Consider the following 20,332-nt stretch of genomic DNA (forward strand, 5'->3'; position numbering starts at 1 on the left):
CAATCCAGCTCTCGGCTATGGCCTGGGAAAGCAGTGGAAGATGGCCAAGAGCTTGGGTCCTGCTCCTGCATGGGAGACTCAGAAGAAGCTTCTGGCTCCTGGCTCTGGATAGGCCCAGCTCTGGTTGTTGCGGCCATTTGGGGAATGAACCAACAGATACAAGATTCTCTCTCTGCCTCCCCTTCTCTTTAACTCACTTTCAAATAAACAAATAAATCTAAAAAAAAAAAAAACAAAACAAAAAAAAAAACAAAAAAAAAAAACTTTACGTGAAACCACACATGTATAGAGTAAAGGCCTTAAAGATACCAGAGTAAATTCTTGCTGTTATGAGATATTTATACCTGGCGTTAACCCAAAACCCAACTCTGCTTTTCTCTGTTTCACTTGGTCTTAGAAGTTAAGAAGAAAGCACTCTAAACTGAAAAATAAGACATCCTTTTGTCCATTTAAGCTATACTGCTTCTTGAAGCATTGATCTAAGAGACTAAATCAACATTTCCTAAATAGGCTTATGGCCAACAGCCTGTTTCATGGAAAACAGTGTGAATTCAACTTTTCTGACATCACCCATTTTACATTCATATGAATGGAACCAAAGTTTCCCGGAACACTGTTTACTGCTAATGCAGGCAACGCCCCTTGATGCTCTTCTATCCTGATGGGAACTTACTGTTTGGATTATTTGACCCATCAGTGGTCTTGCCGTGGACCAGTTTTAAAACACTGGTTCCCACTTCAGTCTTCTTAACATCTGTGGGCATTTTCCCCAGAAGACAATTTATACTCACAACAACAAACAAGCGAGGCTGACGAGCTTGGTAAGGCTGCTCCCCAGCAAGGCTGCCTGTCATCTGAAAGCCGCTGTCAACCTACAGCACAGGCTGCGTTCACCAAACCCGCCCCTGATGAGCTAAAAGGACTTCCAGTGGGTGGTGCCACTGCTCCTCAGCTTTGCCCAGCGCAGGCCGGGGGCGGGGGTGTCAGGCAGGCAGCGCCCTACTCTGAAGCAGCCCCCGGTCACGCTCATACCATCTGGCTGTGGGTTGCAGGTGAATCCCCGTCCTCTGCCAGGGAAAACGGGAGTCTAGAAGGGCTCAGACAGGGTGGAGGCTCAGGCCAGAGGCAAAAGCTGCACATTTTGGCTCTGCCCTACTCTGTAACAAACACAGCCCCGCTAATTGCCTCTGCCCTAAGTCCTTACGCGTATCACTGTGAGGAGACAGGGAGCTCTGAGAAGCAACCTAGAAGGTTCTTAAGACCCAAGAGTTGGTTTTATCGTATTTTTTTTTTTTTGCAAGCAGAAAAACCACCCCCATCTCAAACAAACTCTTAGGTAAATCCTGATGTATAAAATAGAGCCGTTGTCCCCCCCAGGGCAGGAGAGCTGCAGGAACACAGTCGTCCTGGGGACACCAGTCCTCCTAGCAAGGCAGCAAGAATTACGGAGTACACTTGATGCTTCTCATCGAAGACAATCAACCATTGGCCACCTGTCCTGTTTCCCAGCACGGCGGGTTGCCCAGGTTTTCAGAGCTCACCCTCATACAGAGCTCCCACGATTCCAGCCAGCCACACTCCATCAGGACCGACGTAAAGCAACAGCTCCGAAACTGCCACGTGGCTCCGCTGCTACCCAACTGATGGATGCGTGATCAGAAACAGAAGACCACAGGCAAGCCAACAGATCCTGCCTTCTCACGGCTCTCCACACCCCCGGTTATGGTGCACTGAGAGAGCAAACCAAGCAGACCGTCCCGACAGCCACGGCCTGCCAGGCTTGGTTTTGAGAGCTGAGACACAGTCAAGAGAACGAGGTCTGCAAAGAGTTGGTGCTGCTGTCATACACGGTGCTCATCTATAACGTGACGCTTTCTATGATGAGAGCTAAAGAAATCACCTTTTTCTTTGAGAGGATGTCATTTATGTTTTTAAATATGTGGGCTTTCTGAGAAACTGCAACCTTCAAAAAAGGGCGAAATGAAATCATTTATCATGCTTCGAGGGAAACACAGCTGAAGAGAACTGAAAGAACACAAAAGCAGAGCTCACTTCCTGGGAAGAAGTTACGGGCATGTGGCGCACAGGGAAACAAAAGCAGTAAAGCTAACATCTTTATAAAACCTGCACACATACTCACACGAGTTCTTACACTGAGTATGTAATTTCTTAAAGCCTCTTCACTTAAGGGATTTCCTACTCCTTCAATACATTTAATCACTTATCACACTATTTCCAGTATTTCAAAAACTCAACTCACCATGTGTTTTTTTTTCATAATTAACACTGACACAACTTTCAAAATGATGTCTGATAATGAAAAAAAAAATAGTACCTTTTCCAATTCTCTCGGTATTCGCATGCAAGTGTACACTCTTTCTCTTCGTTCTGTGTACTTGGCCTCATTATGTTCAAGGAAGTACCCTCTTGTTAGTTCAGCACTGAGGAACCTCAACAATGAAAGTTCTACAGAAAAAGAAAACGACACAAAACAAAAAGAACAGTATTTATCAAGGAACTCACATGCTAGCTGGGGCTGTAGGTAAAACCCACATAAAACAAAAAGGGAACAAAACAAAGCAATCTATGATCCTGCGGCTGGAACAGAACAGCTTCTCACCAACGGGCGGCCAACACTGTGTGGCTTTGAGGGACACAAACTAAAAACGCGCAGGGATGTGGAAGGGAACAGCCGCAAGAGTCAGAGTGGTGAGAAAAGTCTTTGAGAGCCCGTTCCTGGGTCTTACAGTGACCCAGGGCCTGGACTGATGAGGACGGAGAAGAGAGGAGCTGTCCTGAATGTGTTCGATGCACGTGACGGTTGAAAGGGGGCCGAAGCACCTCGCAGGCGTTGCTGGGAGGCCAGGGCAGGGTGGTGCAGCTGCGTTTTTTTTGGGCTCAGCCCAAGAGGTGCTGCAGGAGCGTCTCCACAGTGCCACTGCGCGTGTGAAGGCTCCCAGGGTCACGAGTCACGACCGCGGTGCCAACAGACCTCTCTGCAAGAGCTCGAAAGCCTTGCTCCTTGGATCCTTCCATCCGCCTGCAGCCCCTTTGCTCCTTGGAAGCAAGTTTGCCCACAGCTGTCTTCCTCAGATGAGGAGAGCAAGGCCAAAGGAGGCTAAACATGCCCCCTTCCACCGCAGGGAGAAGCCAGTCTGCGGAGGCTTGTTCCCAACCCTTCTCACAGGTCAGCCTGCCTGATGAGAGCTATCACCTGCCCAGGGACCCCTCAGCACTCTGTACTGCACCTCCCTATGTTTGTCCTGGGGCCAAACTCTCGCAGAACTCAGGATTCCAAAGGTTTAGAATTGTTTTGCTGGCCCTGAGCTGGCCGTGTGAGCTCTCTACCAAAGGTGGTAAAGGTGGTATTGAAGTCCCCTTCCAGGAGTTAACAGAGAGGGAAGGCTGACTCACTTGTGTCCATCTACTTAGGGGTGGTGTCTTCTGCGAGCGCTAGGATCTGAAGCCTGCATACAGGGGAAAGAGTTTTCAGCAAAAATACTCTTCAAAAGCCCTTGGAAGACTTACAAGCAGACTTAACCATGCGTCTAAATCCGCTTCCTTCTTCCAGCACTGGCACAGCGCACAGCCCTCGTTCTTTAAGCATCATGTCAAAACTGGCTTGTTTGCTTTTGTCTAGGCTTTACATTATGCGCGCGCGCGCATACACACACACATACACACACAGCTTTCGATACCAGATTCATAATCCGTTTGGAGGGTCAGTGACACACTGAGATAGCTGGGGTCGGAACAGCAGGGAAAGCAGACTCCCGCCAGCCCCAGCGCAGCAGGTGGAAGCAGCAAGCGCACTGGCGTCACCCTTCCCTTTGCCGTTCAGCACACTGACAGCTGCAGTCCTGTGCGTGAAAGGAACACAAGCTGTGACCTCCACTGCGTCTGTTAACAGAAGTTCCGATCTGAGGGCCTCCGTATAACCAAATCCAGGTAGAGCAAAACTCTCGGTTTATCTCCTGAAACGTTCTAGACTGGCTAGACAAAGAACAAGATCCACGCTTTGAGGAGGAGAAAAGCAAGCCTGTGAGCTGTGAACAAGAACCTCCAAGATCAGTGAAGCTTCAGAATCTGGGCTCATGCTCTCAGCTTCCAACTAGAAAGCAAGGTGTACTCTGACTGGTCAGCGTCCACAAGCATCAGCTGTTTCATGTAGAAACTGAGATGCAACAGGACATTCAGGAAAGAGGAAGCTTCCCAGTACACAACTTCCCACTGACCCGGTGAACTCCCAGTCTGGAACTAACGGTCACTTCATTATCATCTTTGAGTGGCAGCTGCCCCTGCGGCTTCCCCGTCATCTCTCCCTGTCAGCCCAAACCTTGACCACCAACCGCGGCACTTCTCTCTTGAATGGCCACCTTCTCTGACCTAACTCTCTTTGGTGCCGTCCCCTCCTCTACATGACCCCCATGCATTACCACGTTTGGTACTCTATCCACTACATCTAACAAAATGCTAGTTACAGAAAAACATCAGCCTTCCTTTAACACTGGTATTCTCCGATGTGTCTTTGGTCAACATTTGTTTCCTGGGTGCACTCTCCTCGGACAGTCTAAAGCTAAAATCATCATCTAAACCCTAAAGTCCCTGCGTCTTCGTGTCTGATTACTAAGCCATATTCCAGCTGCTTCCTGGGCAACTTCACCTGGGTATTTCAGAGACATCTTGACACCCGGAAAACCAAACCCAGGATCTTCCCCATGAATTCTGTTGCTCTCCTGCAGTCCTGACTTTAGTTGGGACATCACCAGCCTAGTTATGCTAGAAGCCCAGGGTCAGTGGTGATAATCTCCTCTCACCAAGCCCTATGGATCCTTCTCTGAAACATTTACAAACGTTTTCTTCTTCCTTTACTCCACCCACGTTCGGTCCTCATGATTTCTCACCTGGCTATTCCAACAGCCGGACTATGTGCTCTTCTTGCGATCTTCCTTCCCTTCAATCCCACCCTGACCTGCAGTCACAAAGCTCACATCCATGATGCGCTCAGCTGAGACCCTGAAACCCTGCAGTGGCCCCCTCACCTCAGCCCCGTGCTGGCGCTGCAGGATCCCCACCACCTGGCTCAAGTCTGTCTTCTCAGGCATCTCCACGCCTGCCACCCCTGCTCCTCGGCCCAAGGGTTTCCTTCTGGTCTCAGATGCTACCCTCTATGAAGACTTCCCCAGGTCTCCCAGGAGCACCCTCCCGTTCCCCCACTCTGCTCCCACAGCTCTGCACTTGCTTCTCGGCAGCAATGACGCTCATTTTCTTATCTGCTTTACACATTCACCTTTGCGTACTTAGGGCCCAGCACATAGTAGGTGCTCAACAAATGCTTGCTAAAAGAATATATGGACCAGAGAAGAGAAAACAATCAGAGACAAGAACATGGCAAAACATAGAACAAAAACAAAAACAAAATCAGAAAGCAAAAGATGATGGGAAATGAGTGGAATAAGGAAAGGGAGATGAGTGGAATGAGAAAAAATTATAAAGATGTGATAAGACAGAGTAGCCAGTTACAGTCTCCTTGGGAGGCAGGTGGCAAAAACAACCAGAACTGCTAAGGAGAACTGCAAAAGGCAAACTGGGTGACTTGTTCCTTCTGATATTAATTTCTGGTATTTTCCCATTTTCTTTTAACACTGAATCGCTTCATGTAATCTACACAAATACAAAAAGTGAAATTAACCAAAATGTTCAATGTTAGTGGCACTGCTTAAAAATTACATATATCAATAAGAAACAAAAACCTGGATCAGAAGTGACCAAAGAAGAGAATATAGCGGGTTCTCCAAAAGAGAAGAGAACTCAAGACTGGCATGGTTCTGAGAATGAAGGAGTCAGCAGGGAAGAGTGAAAAGCCACCAGTGCCTCACTCAGTGCCAGCCATGGAGGACGCAGGAGCCTCGACTCCCAGTGTGGAGCCGGGAAAGGGTGACCCGACAGGGCCTGAACCTCAACTCGCAAGAACAGGGTGCCAAGATGTAGTCACAGCCACGGAGTGCTTGTGCTCTAGGTTGGGGAGAGTCTCCCTGCCCACAGTAAGTGCAAAGGCAGGGCCTGTGCAGCCCACAGGGTGTCATCTGGGTTAAAGAGATACAGAGACAGGTTATCACACAGTAAGAGTTAATTTAAAAAAGCAAATCAAATTAAAAAGTACAGGAAGGGGCCAGGCTGTGGCATAGTAGGTAAAGCCACCGCCAGCTGCTCCACTTTTGGTCGAGCTCTTCTGTGGCCTGGGAAAGCAGTAGAAGATGGCCCGAATCCTTGGGCCCCTGCACCTGTGTGGGAGATCTGGAAGACATTCCTGGCTCCGGGCTTTGGACTGGCACAGCTCCAGCCATTTCCATCTGGGGAATGAACCAGCAGATGCAAGATTCTCTCTCTCTTCTCTTCCTCCTTCTCCATCTCCCTCTCCCCTCTTTCTCTCTGCCTCTGCCTCTAACTCTGCCTTTCAAATAAAATAAATAAATCTCTAAAAATAAAAAGCATAGAAAGCCACATCCCTGTTTATTTAGAAAATTATGCTTCACAGTGGTGTCTTCTCCAGAGACAGCAGAGGCCAGTTTCACCACAGTAACAGTTCTGTTTTGTTATGACCCACAAGAAGAGTATGGGGTGTCGGGTTAGCTATCGGAAAAAGGGGATTCCAGCACCAACTCTCACACGTAAACCCTGTGACACTGGTCAAATCACAGCTCTCAATTTCACAGAAGACAAAACTGAAGTTTTGTTTTGTGTGTGAAGATTTTAGTTATCTATCTGAGAGGTAGAGTTACAGAGAGAGGGAGAGACAGAGAGAAAGGTCTTCCAGCTGCTGGTTCACTCCCTAAATGGCTGCAATGGCCAGAGCTGGGCCGATCCGAAGCCAGGAGCCAGGAGCCTCTTCCAGGTCTTCCACATGGGTGCAAGGGCTCAAACACTCGGGCCATCTTCCACTGCTTTCCCAGGCCATTAGCAGAGAGCTGGATTGGAAGGGGAGCAGCCAGGACTAGAACTGTGCCTATATGGGACACCGGCACCCACTATGTCACAGCACCGGTCCCAGGAAACGGAAGCTTAAAGATTTATAACACCTGTGACCTGCTTACCTTCCAAACAGCGTCACTGAGGACTAAGAGGGTATTTGTATAAAAGCTTACAAAAGCTGCAAAGCAGGACACAATGTCGTAAACTACTTACTATTAATTTTGTAAGTTCTCTAGTTCTAAAAGTTCTGGTTTGGTGGTTACATGATGTTTATTGATGCTGTTTCTACAATCCTGGTTCTATGGTTACAAAGTTATACGACAAATACAGTTAACAGAATATATAATCTAAGTAACTAATTTTCAGTAAACAAGTTATCATGTGACAGAAATATATTAAAGTGTTTTAACTCTATTATAAATACAAAATGTGTCAGAATTTGATCTCTAGGAATTCAAGAATTTTAGGTATAAACACCAATTTAGATTCCACAATGGAGAGTTTTAAAAACCAAATGACAAAAACAACATAAGATCTCACAACTATGAAGCAGTTTGTATTTTATGCCCATTTTGCAGTCGAAGAAACCAAGGTACAGAGAGGCTATGTCCGTTCCCAAGGTCAAAGAGAAAGCAAGCAGTAGTGCCCAAATTCAAAGTTAAGCAGCCTCCTGTTAAGCTGTGCTTTTCGCCACTGGACTAGTTTGCCTATCATTATCTCAAGTGCTTTTGTAAACAGTCCAGTGTGTTCTTTCTGGAAAACTTGAATCCTATCCTCCATGCTCTTACAGCACCATAGCTGGACTCCCATGAAACTACACTGGTAGCAGTCAGCTCCCTTACAAGACCATGAACTTTTTAAGAGCAGGTACATATCAAGGTATGATATGTTTGCATATCAAACATGATATGCAAAGTTTCTAGCACACAATATCTCCATATTCCCAATGTCCACCACCTAGTGAGTTTCCTTTTCCAAAGATTTATTTTACTTATTTGAAAGGCAGAGTCACAGAGAGAGAGAGAGAATCAATCTTCCACTTGATAGTTCACTCCTCAAATGGCAATGGTCAGGGATGCGTCAGACTAAAGGCAGGTCCCAGAAACTCCATCCACATGGCTGCAGGGGTCCAAGTACTTGGGCCAACTTCTGCAACTTTCCCAGGCACATCAGCAGGAAGCTGGATCAGAAGGAGAGCAGCCAAGTCTCAAACCGGCATTCCAATATGGGATGCTGGCATCAGAGGATGGTTTTAAAATCTACCTTAGGGGGTGTTTAATCTAGCAGATAAACACCTGCTAGTCTACCTGGGTACACCTGGAAGACTCCAGTTCCTGACGATGCAGACCCTGGGAAGCAGTGGTAACAGCTCAACTAATCAAGATCCGGCAAGTGGGACAGAGTTCCTGGCTCCCAGTTGGCCTCAGCCCAGCCCTGGCCATTGTGGGCATTTGGAGAATTAAACCAGCAGATCTGAGTTCGTTCTCTGTAAAGGTACATTAAAGCAATGCTAACACAAATACTCCAAGCCTTGCAGCGTTACATACCTGGAAAGCTTTATTCTACCTTCTTCTCACCCACCCTGGAGAAGCAGCCCTGCTTACCCTTACCTTTCAGATCCTTGTGCTCTATGACATGCAGCGGTGAGGTCTTGTGTGCACTACTTCATATACTCCTCAATCATCAGGAGAATTAAAAAACCCATGAAACGGCATTTGCATTTCACAAAGGAAGAATCTGAGGCTCACAGAGGTTGACATCCTTGTCAAAGTCACTGAAAAGTTACGAGTGGTCTGGGACTAGAATCTGCACTTTTGAACTACAAACCCAGCATGCTCTTTCCCTATACCTATCCAACATGCGAAGTGAGAGCAAACGACCTAGCCCCAACCTGGCATAGAGTTCCAGGCTCCTGGCTTTGGCCTGACCCAGTCCTGGGCACTGTAACCATTTGTGGAGTGAACCAGCAGATGAAGATCTCCGTTTCTCTTTCTGTAACTCTACCTTTCAAATAAATAAATAAATCTTAAACACATACACACAAGCCTCCTTTTCCCAAAGAAAATACAAATACATATTTTCTTTTTCTTTTTTTTTTTTTTTATTTGACAGAGTTAGGCAGTGAGAGAGAGAGATAGAGAGAAAGGTCTTCCTTCCGTTGGTTCAGTCCCCAGATGGCCACCATGACCGGTGCTGCACCAATCCGAAGTCAGGAGCCAGGTGCTTCCTCCTGGTCTCCCATGGGGTGCAGGGCCCAAGCACTTGGGCCATCCTCCAGTGCACTCCCGGGCCACAGCAGAGAGCTGGACTGGAAGAGGAGCAACCGGAACTAGAACCCGGCACCCATATGGGATGTTGGCGCCACAGGTGGAGGATTAACCAAGTGAGCCACAGCACCGGCCCCCAAATGCATATTTTCTGGATAATGACTTTTTTAGAGGTCAATGAATTTCAGTTTATGCCGATCTTACCAAGAAGAAATGTCATTCAGTATGTCTTTAAAAATTTATGTACATTACTATATAGTTAGAACATAAGTAAGTGCTTCTATATCATGAGAACTAAATTTTGCCAATTGTGAAGATTTAATATAAGGAAAATACTGATCATAAATCTGGATCGATTTCTTTAGCATATTTTCAATCGATATTCATCTCCTATCACAGAACTGCTCTCTGATGTACTGCCTTAACTTGAGGAAAAATGTAGTATTATTTGCTTCTCCTTTGTCCCTAAAAGAAGAAATGGTATGTTGAATTATCTTCTGAGAGAGCTTATTTTAGAAATAACAACCTAGGATGAAAAGTATTAACTACAACTATAAATACATCTGTGATTACTCATTAGAAGTAATGAGTAATCATAAATATATTTGTATGTTCAGTAATATGTCTAAATATATCTTTCTTAAAATAGGATTGAGCATTTAAAAATGTAGAAAGTAATACTGGCCAACACTTAGGAAAAATCTTTTATGTTGCTTCAAATTCCTTAAGCAACATAAAACTTTAATCAGCTTTACTAAGGCTACAATAAATATGAAATATAAATTTACTATACAAATATAGAGGCACATTCTTGTACAACTAGGACTCAGGTTTTTAGGGAATCAATACACAAGCAATTTTACACTCCTAAGTCAAAATACAAGTAGGGGAACCATTTTATACAGTATATTGAAGTTTTTAAAGCCTTCAAAAATTTGTGTACAGAGTTCCATTTGGGGAAGTAAAAGGTAGGTAATTCACAAATCTACAGATGGAAAATGGGTACAAAAGGGCAGTGACTTTTCCCAAGGTCACGGGGCTAAAAAGTAAAGGATTGGGGTGGTGTTGTGGCACAGCAGGTTAAGGCACTGTTGGTCTGAGGTCCTGCTGCTCTGCTTCTGATCTGGCTTCCTGCTGATGCGCCTGGGAAACCAGCAGAGGCTTGGGCTCCTGCCACCCATTTGGGAGCCCAAGACGAAGTTCCTGGCTCCTAGCTTTGGTCTGGTCATCATAGGCATTTGGCGAATGAACCAGCAGATGGAAGATCTGTCTGTTTGTACCCATCCCCCGACACTCTGCCTTTCAAATAAACTTTTTTTTTTTTTTGACAGGCAGAGTGGACAGTGAGAGAGAGACAGAGAGAAAGGTCTTCCTTTTGCCTTTGGTTCACCCTCCAGTGGCTGCTGCGGCCGGCGCACTGTGCCGATCCGATGGCAGGAGCCAGGTGCTTCTCCTGATCTCCCATGGGGTGCAGGGCCCAAGGACTTGGGCCACCCTCCACTGTACTCCCGGGCCACAGCAGAGAGCTGGCCTGGAAGAGGGGCAATCGGGACAGAATCCAGCGCCCCGACAGGGACTAGAACCCAGTGTGCCGGTGCCGCTAGGCAGAGGATTAGCCTATTGAGCCGCAGTGCCGGCAAACAAACATTTTTTTAAACAAATAAAAGATTACAAAGAACAGGGAGTGGTCACGATGCCCATGCTCTATAACAGAGTGCCTGACTTCAATTCCAATTCAGATCTTGGGAGGCAGTGCTGATGGCTCCAGTAATTGTATTCCTGCCATCCATGTGGGAGATGGAGACTGAGTTCCTGGCTCCCCGACCCCAGCTCCGCCTGTTACAGGCATCTGGGGCATACACCAGCAGATGAGCGCTGTCAGTCTTTTATCTCTCTCTCTCAAATAATATATTTTTAAATATTTTATTTATTTATTTGAGAGAGTCACAGACAGAGGGAGAGACGGTGGCGGGGTGGAGAGAGAGATAGAGATTCCCATCCGCTGGTTCACTCCCCAAATGGCCCATGCAAAACCAGGAGCTAAGAGCTGCTTCTGGGTCTCTGACGCTGGTGCAGGGTCCAAATCTTGGACCACCTTCTACTGCTTTCTCAGGCCACAGCAAAGAGCTGGATTGGAAGTGGAGCAGCCAGGACTCAAATTGGTGTCCAAATGGGATACCAGTGCTGCAGGTGGAGGCTTAGCCTACTATGTCACAGTGCTGGCCCCAATCTCCCAAATAAGATTTTTTAAAACATTTTTTTTTTAAAGATGAGAACAGAATTATCACTTGATGGACTGTCAGTGCCATATAGTCTTTCTAGAGACTTCTGTTATAAGCATTTCCAAAACTGGAGTACAAATGAGCTGCTAGCCTGAATTTAAACATTTTAAGAAGCCAAGATATTAAACAGATCAAAGAGCAAAATAAGTAACTGTTCAGTATTTAGCGACAAGCGTACAGGGCTGGAACTGTGATGTAGAAGTTAAGCTTCTGCCTGTAGCGCCAGCATCCCATGTGGGCGTCAGTTTGAGTCCTGGCTGCTCCATTTCCAATCCAGCTCCCTGCTAATGGGCCTGGGAAAGCAGTGGAAGATGGTCCCAGTGCTTGGGCCCCTGCATCTACACGGGAGACCTGGAAGAAGCTCCTGGCTTCAGAGAGGCCTAGCTCTGGCCATTGTGGCCATTTGAGGAGTGAAAGATGGAAGATCTCTGTCCTCTATCTATATCTCTCTCTCCCTCCCTCCCTCTCTCTCTCTCTCTAGCTCTGACTTTCAAATATATAAATATTTAAAAAAAAAAAAAAACTTAAAAGAGTACTTTAAAAGTCTGTGGACAAATGGAATTAAAAGGGGAATTAGGGGTAGGCACTGAGACACAGTATCAGAGTGCTAGTTCAAGTCCCAGCTGTACCACTTCCAATCCAGTTTCCTGCTAGTGAGCCTGGGAAGGAAGGGATGACAGCTAAGGTGCTTCGGCCACTGCCACCCACACCAGAGACCTGAATGGAGTCCCTGGCTTCTGGGTTTGGCATCTGGAGAGTTACCCAACAGAAGGAAGATCTCTGTCATTCTGTCTTTTAAATATATGAAAATAAACAGTCTTTTATTCTTAAAAATGAAAAAAAAAGAGGTAAGTAAATTTGGGGACAAAACAAATCTTGAAATCCTACGCAATTCTTTCATAATACATATTTCTGATTAACTTTCTTTAAAGATTTATTTATTTATTTGAAAGTCAGAGTTACGAGCCGGCGCCGTGGCTCAATAGGCTAATCCTCCACCTTGCGGCGCCGGCACACCGGGTTCTAGTCCCGGTTGGGGCGCCGGATTCTGTCCCGGTTGCCCCTCTTCCAGGCCAGCTCTCTGCTATGGCCAGGGAGTGCAGTGGAGGATGGCCCAGGTGCTTGGGCCCTGCACCCCATGGGAGACCAGGAAAAGCACCTGGCTCCTGGCTCCTGCCAGGATCAGCGCGGTGCGCCGGCTGCAGCGGCGGCCATTGGAGGGTGAACCAACGGCAAAGGAAGACCTTTCTCTCTCTGTCTCTCTCTCTCACTGTCCACTCTGCCTGTCAAAAAAAAAAAAAAAAAAAAAAAAAAGAAAGTCAGAGTTAGAAAAAAAGAGGCAGAGAGAGAGAGGTCTTCCATCTGCTGGTTCACTCCCCAATTGGCTGCAATGGCTGGAACTGCGCTGATCTGAAGCCAGGAGCCAGGAGCCTCTTCTGGGTCTCCCACACGGTGCAGGGGCCCAAGAAACTTGGGCCATCTTCTGTTTTCCCAGGCCACTGCAGACAGCTGGATCAGAGGTAGAGAAGCTGGGATTTATTGGCGCCCATATGGAATGCCAGCACTGCAGGTGGCGGCTTTACCCACTATGCCACAGCACTGGACCCTCTGATAAACTTTTTTAAGATTCATTTATTTGAAAGCCAGAGCATTGGAGAGGAAGAAGAAGAGACAGAGACAGAGACACAGAAAGAGAGATTTTCCATCTGCTGGTTCACTCCCCAATTGCCCACAACAGCTAGGGCTGTGCCAGGCCAAAGCCAGGAGCCAGGAGCTCCATCCAGGTCTCCTATGTGGGTGGCAGGAGCTCAAGTATTGAGCCGTCTTCCACTGACTTCCCAGGCACATTAGCAGGACACTGGATCAGAAGTAGTATAGCTGGGAATGGAACCAGCACTCTTAGTAGGGGTGTTGGCATCTCAAGTAGTCATTTAATCCTCTGTGCCACAATGCTGGCCCCTCCCGTGAGCTTTTTGAAGACCCTTCACATATATATACTAATCAAGTAAAGCAAGCAAGAATTTTAAAAGTAGAGCAACAGTCTGTCAGATGAGAAGGAGCTAATTTTGCTTTACCACCTCAGGATCAATCTTTAATAATCTATCAAGAGAGCTTGGGGCCAGAGAAGTATCTGTGATATATTCTATGGAAGGTGACGACTGAGTAAAGGAAAACACATTTTAAAAAAAGAGTATTTGTAAGAAGGATGTAACGGGCCAGTGCTGTAGTGTAGTAGGTTAAGCATCTGCTTGCAGTGCCAGCAACCCATATGGTCGCTGGTTCAAGTCCTGGCTGCTGCTTTTCTGATCCCGCTCCCTGCTAATGTGCTGGGAAAGCAGTGGAAGGCGGCCCAAGTGCTTGGGCCCCTGCACCTGCCTGGGAGATCCAGAGAAGCTCCTGGCCCCTGGTTTCGGATCAGCTCAGCTCTAGCTGTTGCAACCATCTGGGGAGTGAATGAACGGATGGAAGACCTCTCTCTCTCTCTCTCTCTCTCTCTCTAACTCTCATGTAAATAAATAAATCTTTAAACACACACAAAAAAAAGAAGAATGTAACAAATTTCCAATTACACAAATACTAGGACATACAGAATAGGACTAGTTAAAATCTTTGCCCAGAGGCCGATGCTGTGGCAAAACAGGTAAAGCTGCTGCCTGTAGGGCCAGCATCCTACATGGGCCCAGTTTGAGTCCTGGCTGCTCCATTTCCGATCCAGCTCTCTGCATGGCCTGGGAAAGCAGTAGAAGATGGCCCAAGTCCTGGGGTCACTGTACCTATATGGGAGACCCAGAAGAAGCTCCTGGCTCCTGGCTTCAGATCGGCATAGCTCCAGCCATAGCGGCCAACTAGGGGAGTGAACCAGCAGATGGAAGGCCTCTCTCTCTCTCTCTACCTCTCCTTCTCTTTGTAACTCTTTCAAATAAAATATCTTTTAAAAAAAAATCTTTGCTTCACTCAAAATCTTCTGTGAGAACTGTTAAAATGGTGATCAGGTGGCTTGCATGGGTTTCATCATCCTTCCTGCCCCTGTTCAGTCGCTCATGGAGGTAAAGCAAGTGGCCTACCAACAGGTAAAGGCAGAGAAGAGAAGCAAAAGGATGAGTAACAAGTTTAAGCTCTAGGACTCCAGAATTCATTAAAAAAGGGGAAAAATACAGTCACCATTAGACACAATATTCTTCACCTTGACCTTACTTCGGCTCTTGGTTCACATGCAATACCTACCCCTAGGCACCTCCAACGCCTGCATTAGCCAGGTTTTGTTTCATCCTCAGCCACAGGTGTCGGACTTAGTTTACCCAAGCCTTCACTGTGACCAGAACTAACCTCAGATTCCAAACTCTTTGGTAGTGGTGTTATGAAACAGAGCCAAGTGGATTGGGCAAGCAATCTCAGACTCTTCAAAGCAATTTAACAACCGAGCCAAGCCAAGCACACAGATTGCCTAATTCTTAGTTCAAAGTTGACCTGCTGGACCTGAGTGGGAATATGGCTGCACAGAAAGCCTTCCACCTGGGGCTTGTGTAGGTGCGTCAAAAAGGGGAACAAGCACAGAAACACAGTGACATGGAGCATTGATGATCCAGTCTTATGCCAAAAAGGACAACAGAAATTGCAAGCATTTTAAGAGTAGGAAAAAAAAGAGAGGTGAATCTACAGCTACTGATAACCACTGTACCCAGGGTTCAAGGCCAGGAAGCACACAGGGAACAGTGGAATACACAATGTCCATCCTGAAAGAAAGAAAATGGGAATGATGAGTAGAATATCCATCCTTTTCTAACCACGTCAAGTGCAGGCACTTGTACTCGGGGCAAGTTTCAGCCCACTGCTGCGCACCAGCCAGTCGGGAAGGAAGTTCTGAGAACTATGTGATAAAAGAGTTCGAAAGAAACAAAGATACTGTGATGTAGCTACACGTGTATGGTATACACAGCTATACACATTCAAGCTAATATATGCATATATTTCAGAGGGAAAACGAGGATAAACACATAGTCTGTACAGTCATGTAGGAACTGTAGGCTGTCAGGGCGGACCAGCACATGTGTTATTTATAGGAGCCCTCAATTCTGTGGGGGAAATGATAAAGGGGACTATGGAATTAACTGATGGTCAGGTCACTAAGATTGTGACTGTCAAAAAAGAAAGACAAAGTGGCCTTAACCTGTGCACAGGGGGAACTAGAGCTCCCGGGCAGGGCTGCTACGGCATCAGAGGTACTACCTGGACAGGAACACCGGAGAGCAACCCTTATGCCAGTATTGCAAGACTAGTTCGAAGCAGGTAGAAATTTCGCTGTGACATTAGGTGGTGCCACCCTACAGCCCTCAGGGCCAGGCCTACCCTTAGCATATAGCTTTTAAATTCTAGAAAAAAAGGCAAGGAGGAAAGTTTACGAAGCAATGGGAGGCAGCAGTGGAAAAACAGCCCAAATAATTCTAACTTCTGGTTGGGGGAGCTTCCACCGAAGGCTTCAGAGCTACAGGTGCGCTGACAGGGCCAAGAGCTCTGAGACCTATGGGCAGAGTCACCTTTCGGGAGAGAAGGCTGGGTGGAGCAACACCGCCACAAGGTTCCTGGGATGCTCACTGGGGTCCTGACCCCAAGGCCTGTGAGAAGTGGCCAAACAAGGATGACCACTGCCATCTCTTCACACAAAACTGACGTAACAGGGGACACTAGGACGACTCCAACAGTTACAGCTGGAAGAGTCTTCCCGCAGCCATGGGTTAAAAGTTCCGTTTTAACCTCGCTAAGTGAAGCATACTCGGAGAACCATGCTGGTGAAGAATGGGCACAAGTGCAGGTATCCATACCCATCCCGGGCCAGCCAGGGAAGGAGAGCTGGATCTGACTCCCAGAGCTCATCAAAGACTCTCAACAACAACAAGGCTTTAAAAATGTTGGCTTTTCTGAAATTCAGACATATTTTTAAGAAATGATAGTGAAACCTGGCCACATCTGTTTCTATGTGCACTAGAGTGCTTTCAATACACAATGCAAGCAAACAGGCAGCGAGGGACTTAATACTTTGTCTTAACTTACAGCCTGCCAATTCAGAAAGTAAATACTCTTGCAAACAGTGACAATGAAACCAAATAAAGGGAACTCTTAAGTGGCTGAAAGAAAAAGACTGAACAAGGAACAGCTGGTACTTAATATTTCAAAGATATGCACCTCTTCAAAAATCTGACACCCAGGTTTGTGAATTAGCAAAACAGTTAAGGTCTGATGTGATTAGCCATTGTCTTTAAAAATACTCCTAGCATTTCAACACCCAAGTCCAATCAAAGAAGCAGTAAGCCTTAGCAGTTAAACATTTATTAGCATGAACTGCAGGAAAGCTAATACAGCCCCTATGCGGAGCACAAGAAGCAATTTTTCATTGTAAGAAATGTAATGGAGCTAACTGTTCAAAACTTAGAATTACCGAAAAATGAAAATACCATCACCGGCGTATTCAACGAGCCATCCGCGTCAAAATCTTACAGAACTGAATTCTAAATAATTCTTTAAACCACAGTAAGAGCCCCCAACTGCCAGGAGTCGCAATACCGTTAAGAATATGCTTAAAATCGGGGACTGATTCAGTAGGATTCGGAAGCGGTAGCTATTTTTTCCATGTGGCACTTTCAGTTCAGGCAAAGTTCACGCGTAAGATTCTAAAAGAGCGCTGAATATTCCTGTTCTGGGCAGAACTACACTGAACTTCATGGTCATCGCCACGCAGTCAGCTGCGGCTGGGAGGAATCTATTTGGAGGGCAAGTTAACAGGTTTCTAAGGCTCAAGTTCTCTTAAAATACAGCGCGCACACACGCACACACGCACACACACGCAGAAGTCACCTTGGCAGGAACACTATCAGGAAATCGGCCGTGCGCTCCTCACTGCTGCGCTCGCCAGGACGTGGGGGACGCCTGTCCACCAAGTGACCGGACCCGGGACACAACTTCCCCGGCGGCACCCCTCGCCCGGCGCTGGCCCCAGGGGCCGCGGAATCGCGCGCGGCGGCCGCCCGGGGAGCTGTCAGCGGCCGCGGAGCCTCCGGAGCCTTCGGGCGCCCACGGCCCCGGCGGCGGCCGCGCTGCCCGCGGGCGGAGTCCCCGGCGGCCCCGGCGGCCCCTGTCAGCCCCTCGGCGCCCTCGCCGCGGCCTAGAGCCGCCCGCCCGCCCGCCTCACCTGCGCGGCCGCGGCGCCTCTCCCGCCGCGGGTCGCTCTCGTAGAAGCCCAGCGTCTCCGTGTGCTGAGGCGCCGGCGGGGGCCCGTGGCCGCCGCTGCCGCCCGGCTGCTCCGCCTCGCCGCGGCGGTCTCGCTCCGGGCCGTCCGCGCCGCCGCCACCGCCACCGCCACCGCCGCCGCCTTCTCCCGGGGCGGCAGCGTCGCCGACGCCCGCCATGTTCCGAGCACAACAAATTGTCCCCGCCGCCTCCCTCCAGCCTCCGGCCCGGCCTCCGCCTCCGGCCGGCCCCCTCCCCGCCTCGCCCCGCCCCTCGCCGGAGCCCGGGCCGCCGCCGCCGCCGCCGCCGCCGCCGCCATCCGCAGTCCGCCGGCCGGCGCGCGCCATTGGCGTCAGAGGCGCGTGCGAGGCCGCGGCCGCCGCCGCCGCCGCCACGGCCGCCGCCATCTTCTTCCTGCCCTCGCCGTGCCGAGAGGTGGCTTCCCTCGCCGCGGAGGTCTCGGCTGGCCGGGGCGCGCTGCCGGGCTCCATGAAGTCGGAGCGCGCTGCCGGGGAGAGCGAGCGCCTCCGGGGCTCCGGTCGCAGTCCCGGCGGCATCGGGCTTGGCGCGGCGGTGGCCGCGGAGCCTCGGGGTGGCGGTGGCTGCATCGCCCGCTGCCCGCCGTCTGCGAGCTGTTCAGCCGCCGGCCCGGGGCCCCTTTTGCAGGCTCGGTGTCCGGAGTGCGCCGGCGCCGCCGCCGGGCCGGCCTTGGCAGTCCTGGCGCCGCGGCCGGGGCCCGGCTCCAGCTGCGCGACTCCCGCGAGCGCCGGCCCCGCGTGTGCGCTCTCTTGGCTCCATTTCTTCTGCATATTGATGGTCCTCTGTCACATTCCCTGGCCTCTGGGTGTCCGTTCGACAGTTTCCCAAGTACTTGGGCAAGAAAGAGCTCAGGGGAGCTTCCCAACAGGTGGGGGCGCCGAGGGAAGCGGCTGGCCTGGGGACAGCGCGCAGGTCAGGACGCTTTAAGCGTTTAAGCGCCCTTGGACATTGCACACTGTCTTTCGGGATTAGGGTTAGGAGGCCGCCACAGTGTCCGCCCTTCGACACTGGGGCGACTGCTTTACGTGGGGCTGGACCTGCCCTTCGAGCATGGCATTGAGACCACCTGCTGCCGGGGTCGTGGAAGGGAAAGGGCCCTGGGCACGGGCACATTTGCCACCCGCAGCCCGTGTGATTGCTGCCTCTCCAGTGAGGGGGACAGTGACACTTCGATTTCCCGCCTGCCAGCTTTGCAAATTACCTGTAGCCTTTTGATTAGTAAAAGCAGAAACAGATCTCCGCCAACGCTCAGCACTCGGTCCTTAGAACTACACTCGAAAGCCAGAGTCAAGCCTGATGGGGCAAAATTCGTCAGAGAGAACTGAAGGTTCTCTGGTCCCTTGCAAGTTGCCTGATTTCAAACTCCAGGCAAGTTTACCGCAGAGTGACCTGGGTGCGGTAGCACGTGGGGGACAGCTTGACAGCAGCTCCGGGGGTAGGGGTCGGGGTGGTGGTGGTGGGGGGGGGAGGTAGGTGAGGGAGAGAGAGACACTGGAACAGGTCAGCAGGTGGGAACTTGATTGCAGTGACGACCCTCCATGGAAGTCTGAGCCTGACAACACCAATCAAAAACAAATGCCCTGGTGAAATCTTTGTATTCATTTGCTAGGAAGGTTAAAGGGTAGCGAAATTTTCATGGTCTCTAAGGTTCCTTGCAGCTCAGATTCTGTTGTTCTGTGATCTTTCATAGTGTAGAATGCCCATTCTGTTATGTACTGAATGTCAAGAAGGAAGGGGTTTTTGTTTATATCAGTTCCCATTAACTGTCACCACGTTTATTGGCTTATTGCCGCTGCCTTTAACTCAGGAGCTGGAAAGGAAAGGAATCCTATTTTTTTTTTTATGTTTATTGATTTGTTTTCATCTACTAGAAAGGCAGAATGACAGAGAGACCGAGAGAACTTCCGTCTGCTAGTTCACTCCCCAAATGTCTGCAGCAGCCAGGACTGGTGTGGACTGAAGCAAGAGCAAGGAAACCCACCTGGGTGTCCCATGTGGGCGGCAGGGACCGGAGCACTGGGCCATCACTGCTGCCTCCCAGGAGCACCAGCAGGAAGCCAGATGAGAAGTGGAGTAGCTGGGACTAAGATTGGCACTTTTGTATGTGTAGGGGGGTGCAGGCATCCCAGTTCGGGGCTTAGCCTTCTGTGCCACAGTGCCTGCCCTCCAAACTTTATTTCTTAAGGCAGTTACTTACAGGCATGGATTTCTGTCATCTTGTACGTCAGGGGAAGACATTGTGTTCCAAAGGCTGAGCTCAGCCTTTTGAGCAGGGATGAGAAGGAGGGGTAGCCCTTTTGAGGCTGGCCACTGCAGGTGTAGTGGCAAGCAACAGAAGCAAAGTGGAAATGTCCACAAGTTGAGGAATTGGAAACTTCTCTGGCAACTGGGTCTTTCCACCCGAGCTATGCTATTTTATCTGACGTATTTTGAAACTGCAGTTTCAGACAAACCCATGTTGAAGTCAACATACTAAGATGCATTTTCAAAACATATAATTTCTTTAATACAATTCTTCCCTTATATAAGAATTGATAATTAGATCATTAG

At 48.8% G+C, this 20,332-nt stretch overlaps 1 protein-coding gene across 5 annotated transcripts in view; it reads right to left on the bottom strand.

Moving 5' to 3' along the window:
• TAPT1 (transmembrane anterior posterior transformation 1) overlaps positions 1-18,627 on the bottom strand; it is a 68,498-nt gene extending 49,871 nt beyond the window's left edge. Inside the window, exons 1-2 of one of the 5 annotated variants that reach the window (XR_016229775.1) lie at positions 17,706-17,986; positions 2,336-2,466 (exon numbers count right to left, since the gene is read on the bottom strand). Coding sequence is in view for 2 of the 5 variants with exons in the window: in XM_089326969.1 (XP_089183095.1) it covers positions 17,706-18,062 (357 nt within the window). In the remaining 3 variants the exon portion in view is untranslated. Of the gene's footprint in view, positions 1-2,335; positions 2,467-17,705 lie in introns of those variants that run through there. The other 4 variants (XM_051830318.3, XR_016229776.1, XM_089326969.1 and 1 more) reach the window with 4 other exon arrangements.
• Between the last annotated feature and the right edge of the window lie 1,705 nt (positions 18,628-20,332).

Source organism: Oryctolagus cuniculus, chromosome 2 (assembly GCF_051225735.1).
Source record: "Oryctolagus cuniculus isolate XC-2025 breed Fujian yellow rabbit chromosome 2, ASM5122573v1, whole genome shotgun sequence".
Taxonomy (NCBI): Eukaryota; Metazoa; Chordata; class Mammalia; order Lagomorpha; family Leporidae; genus Oryctolagus; species Oryctolagus cuniculus.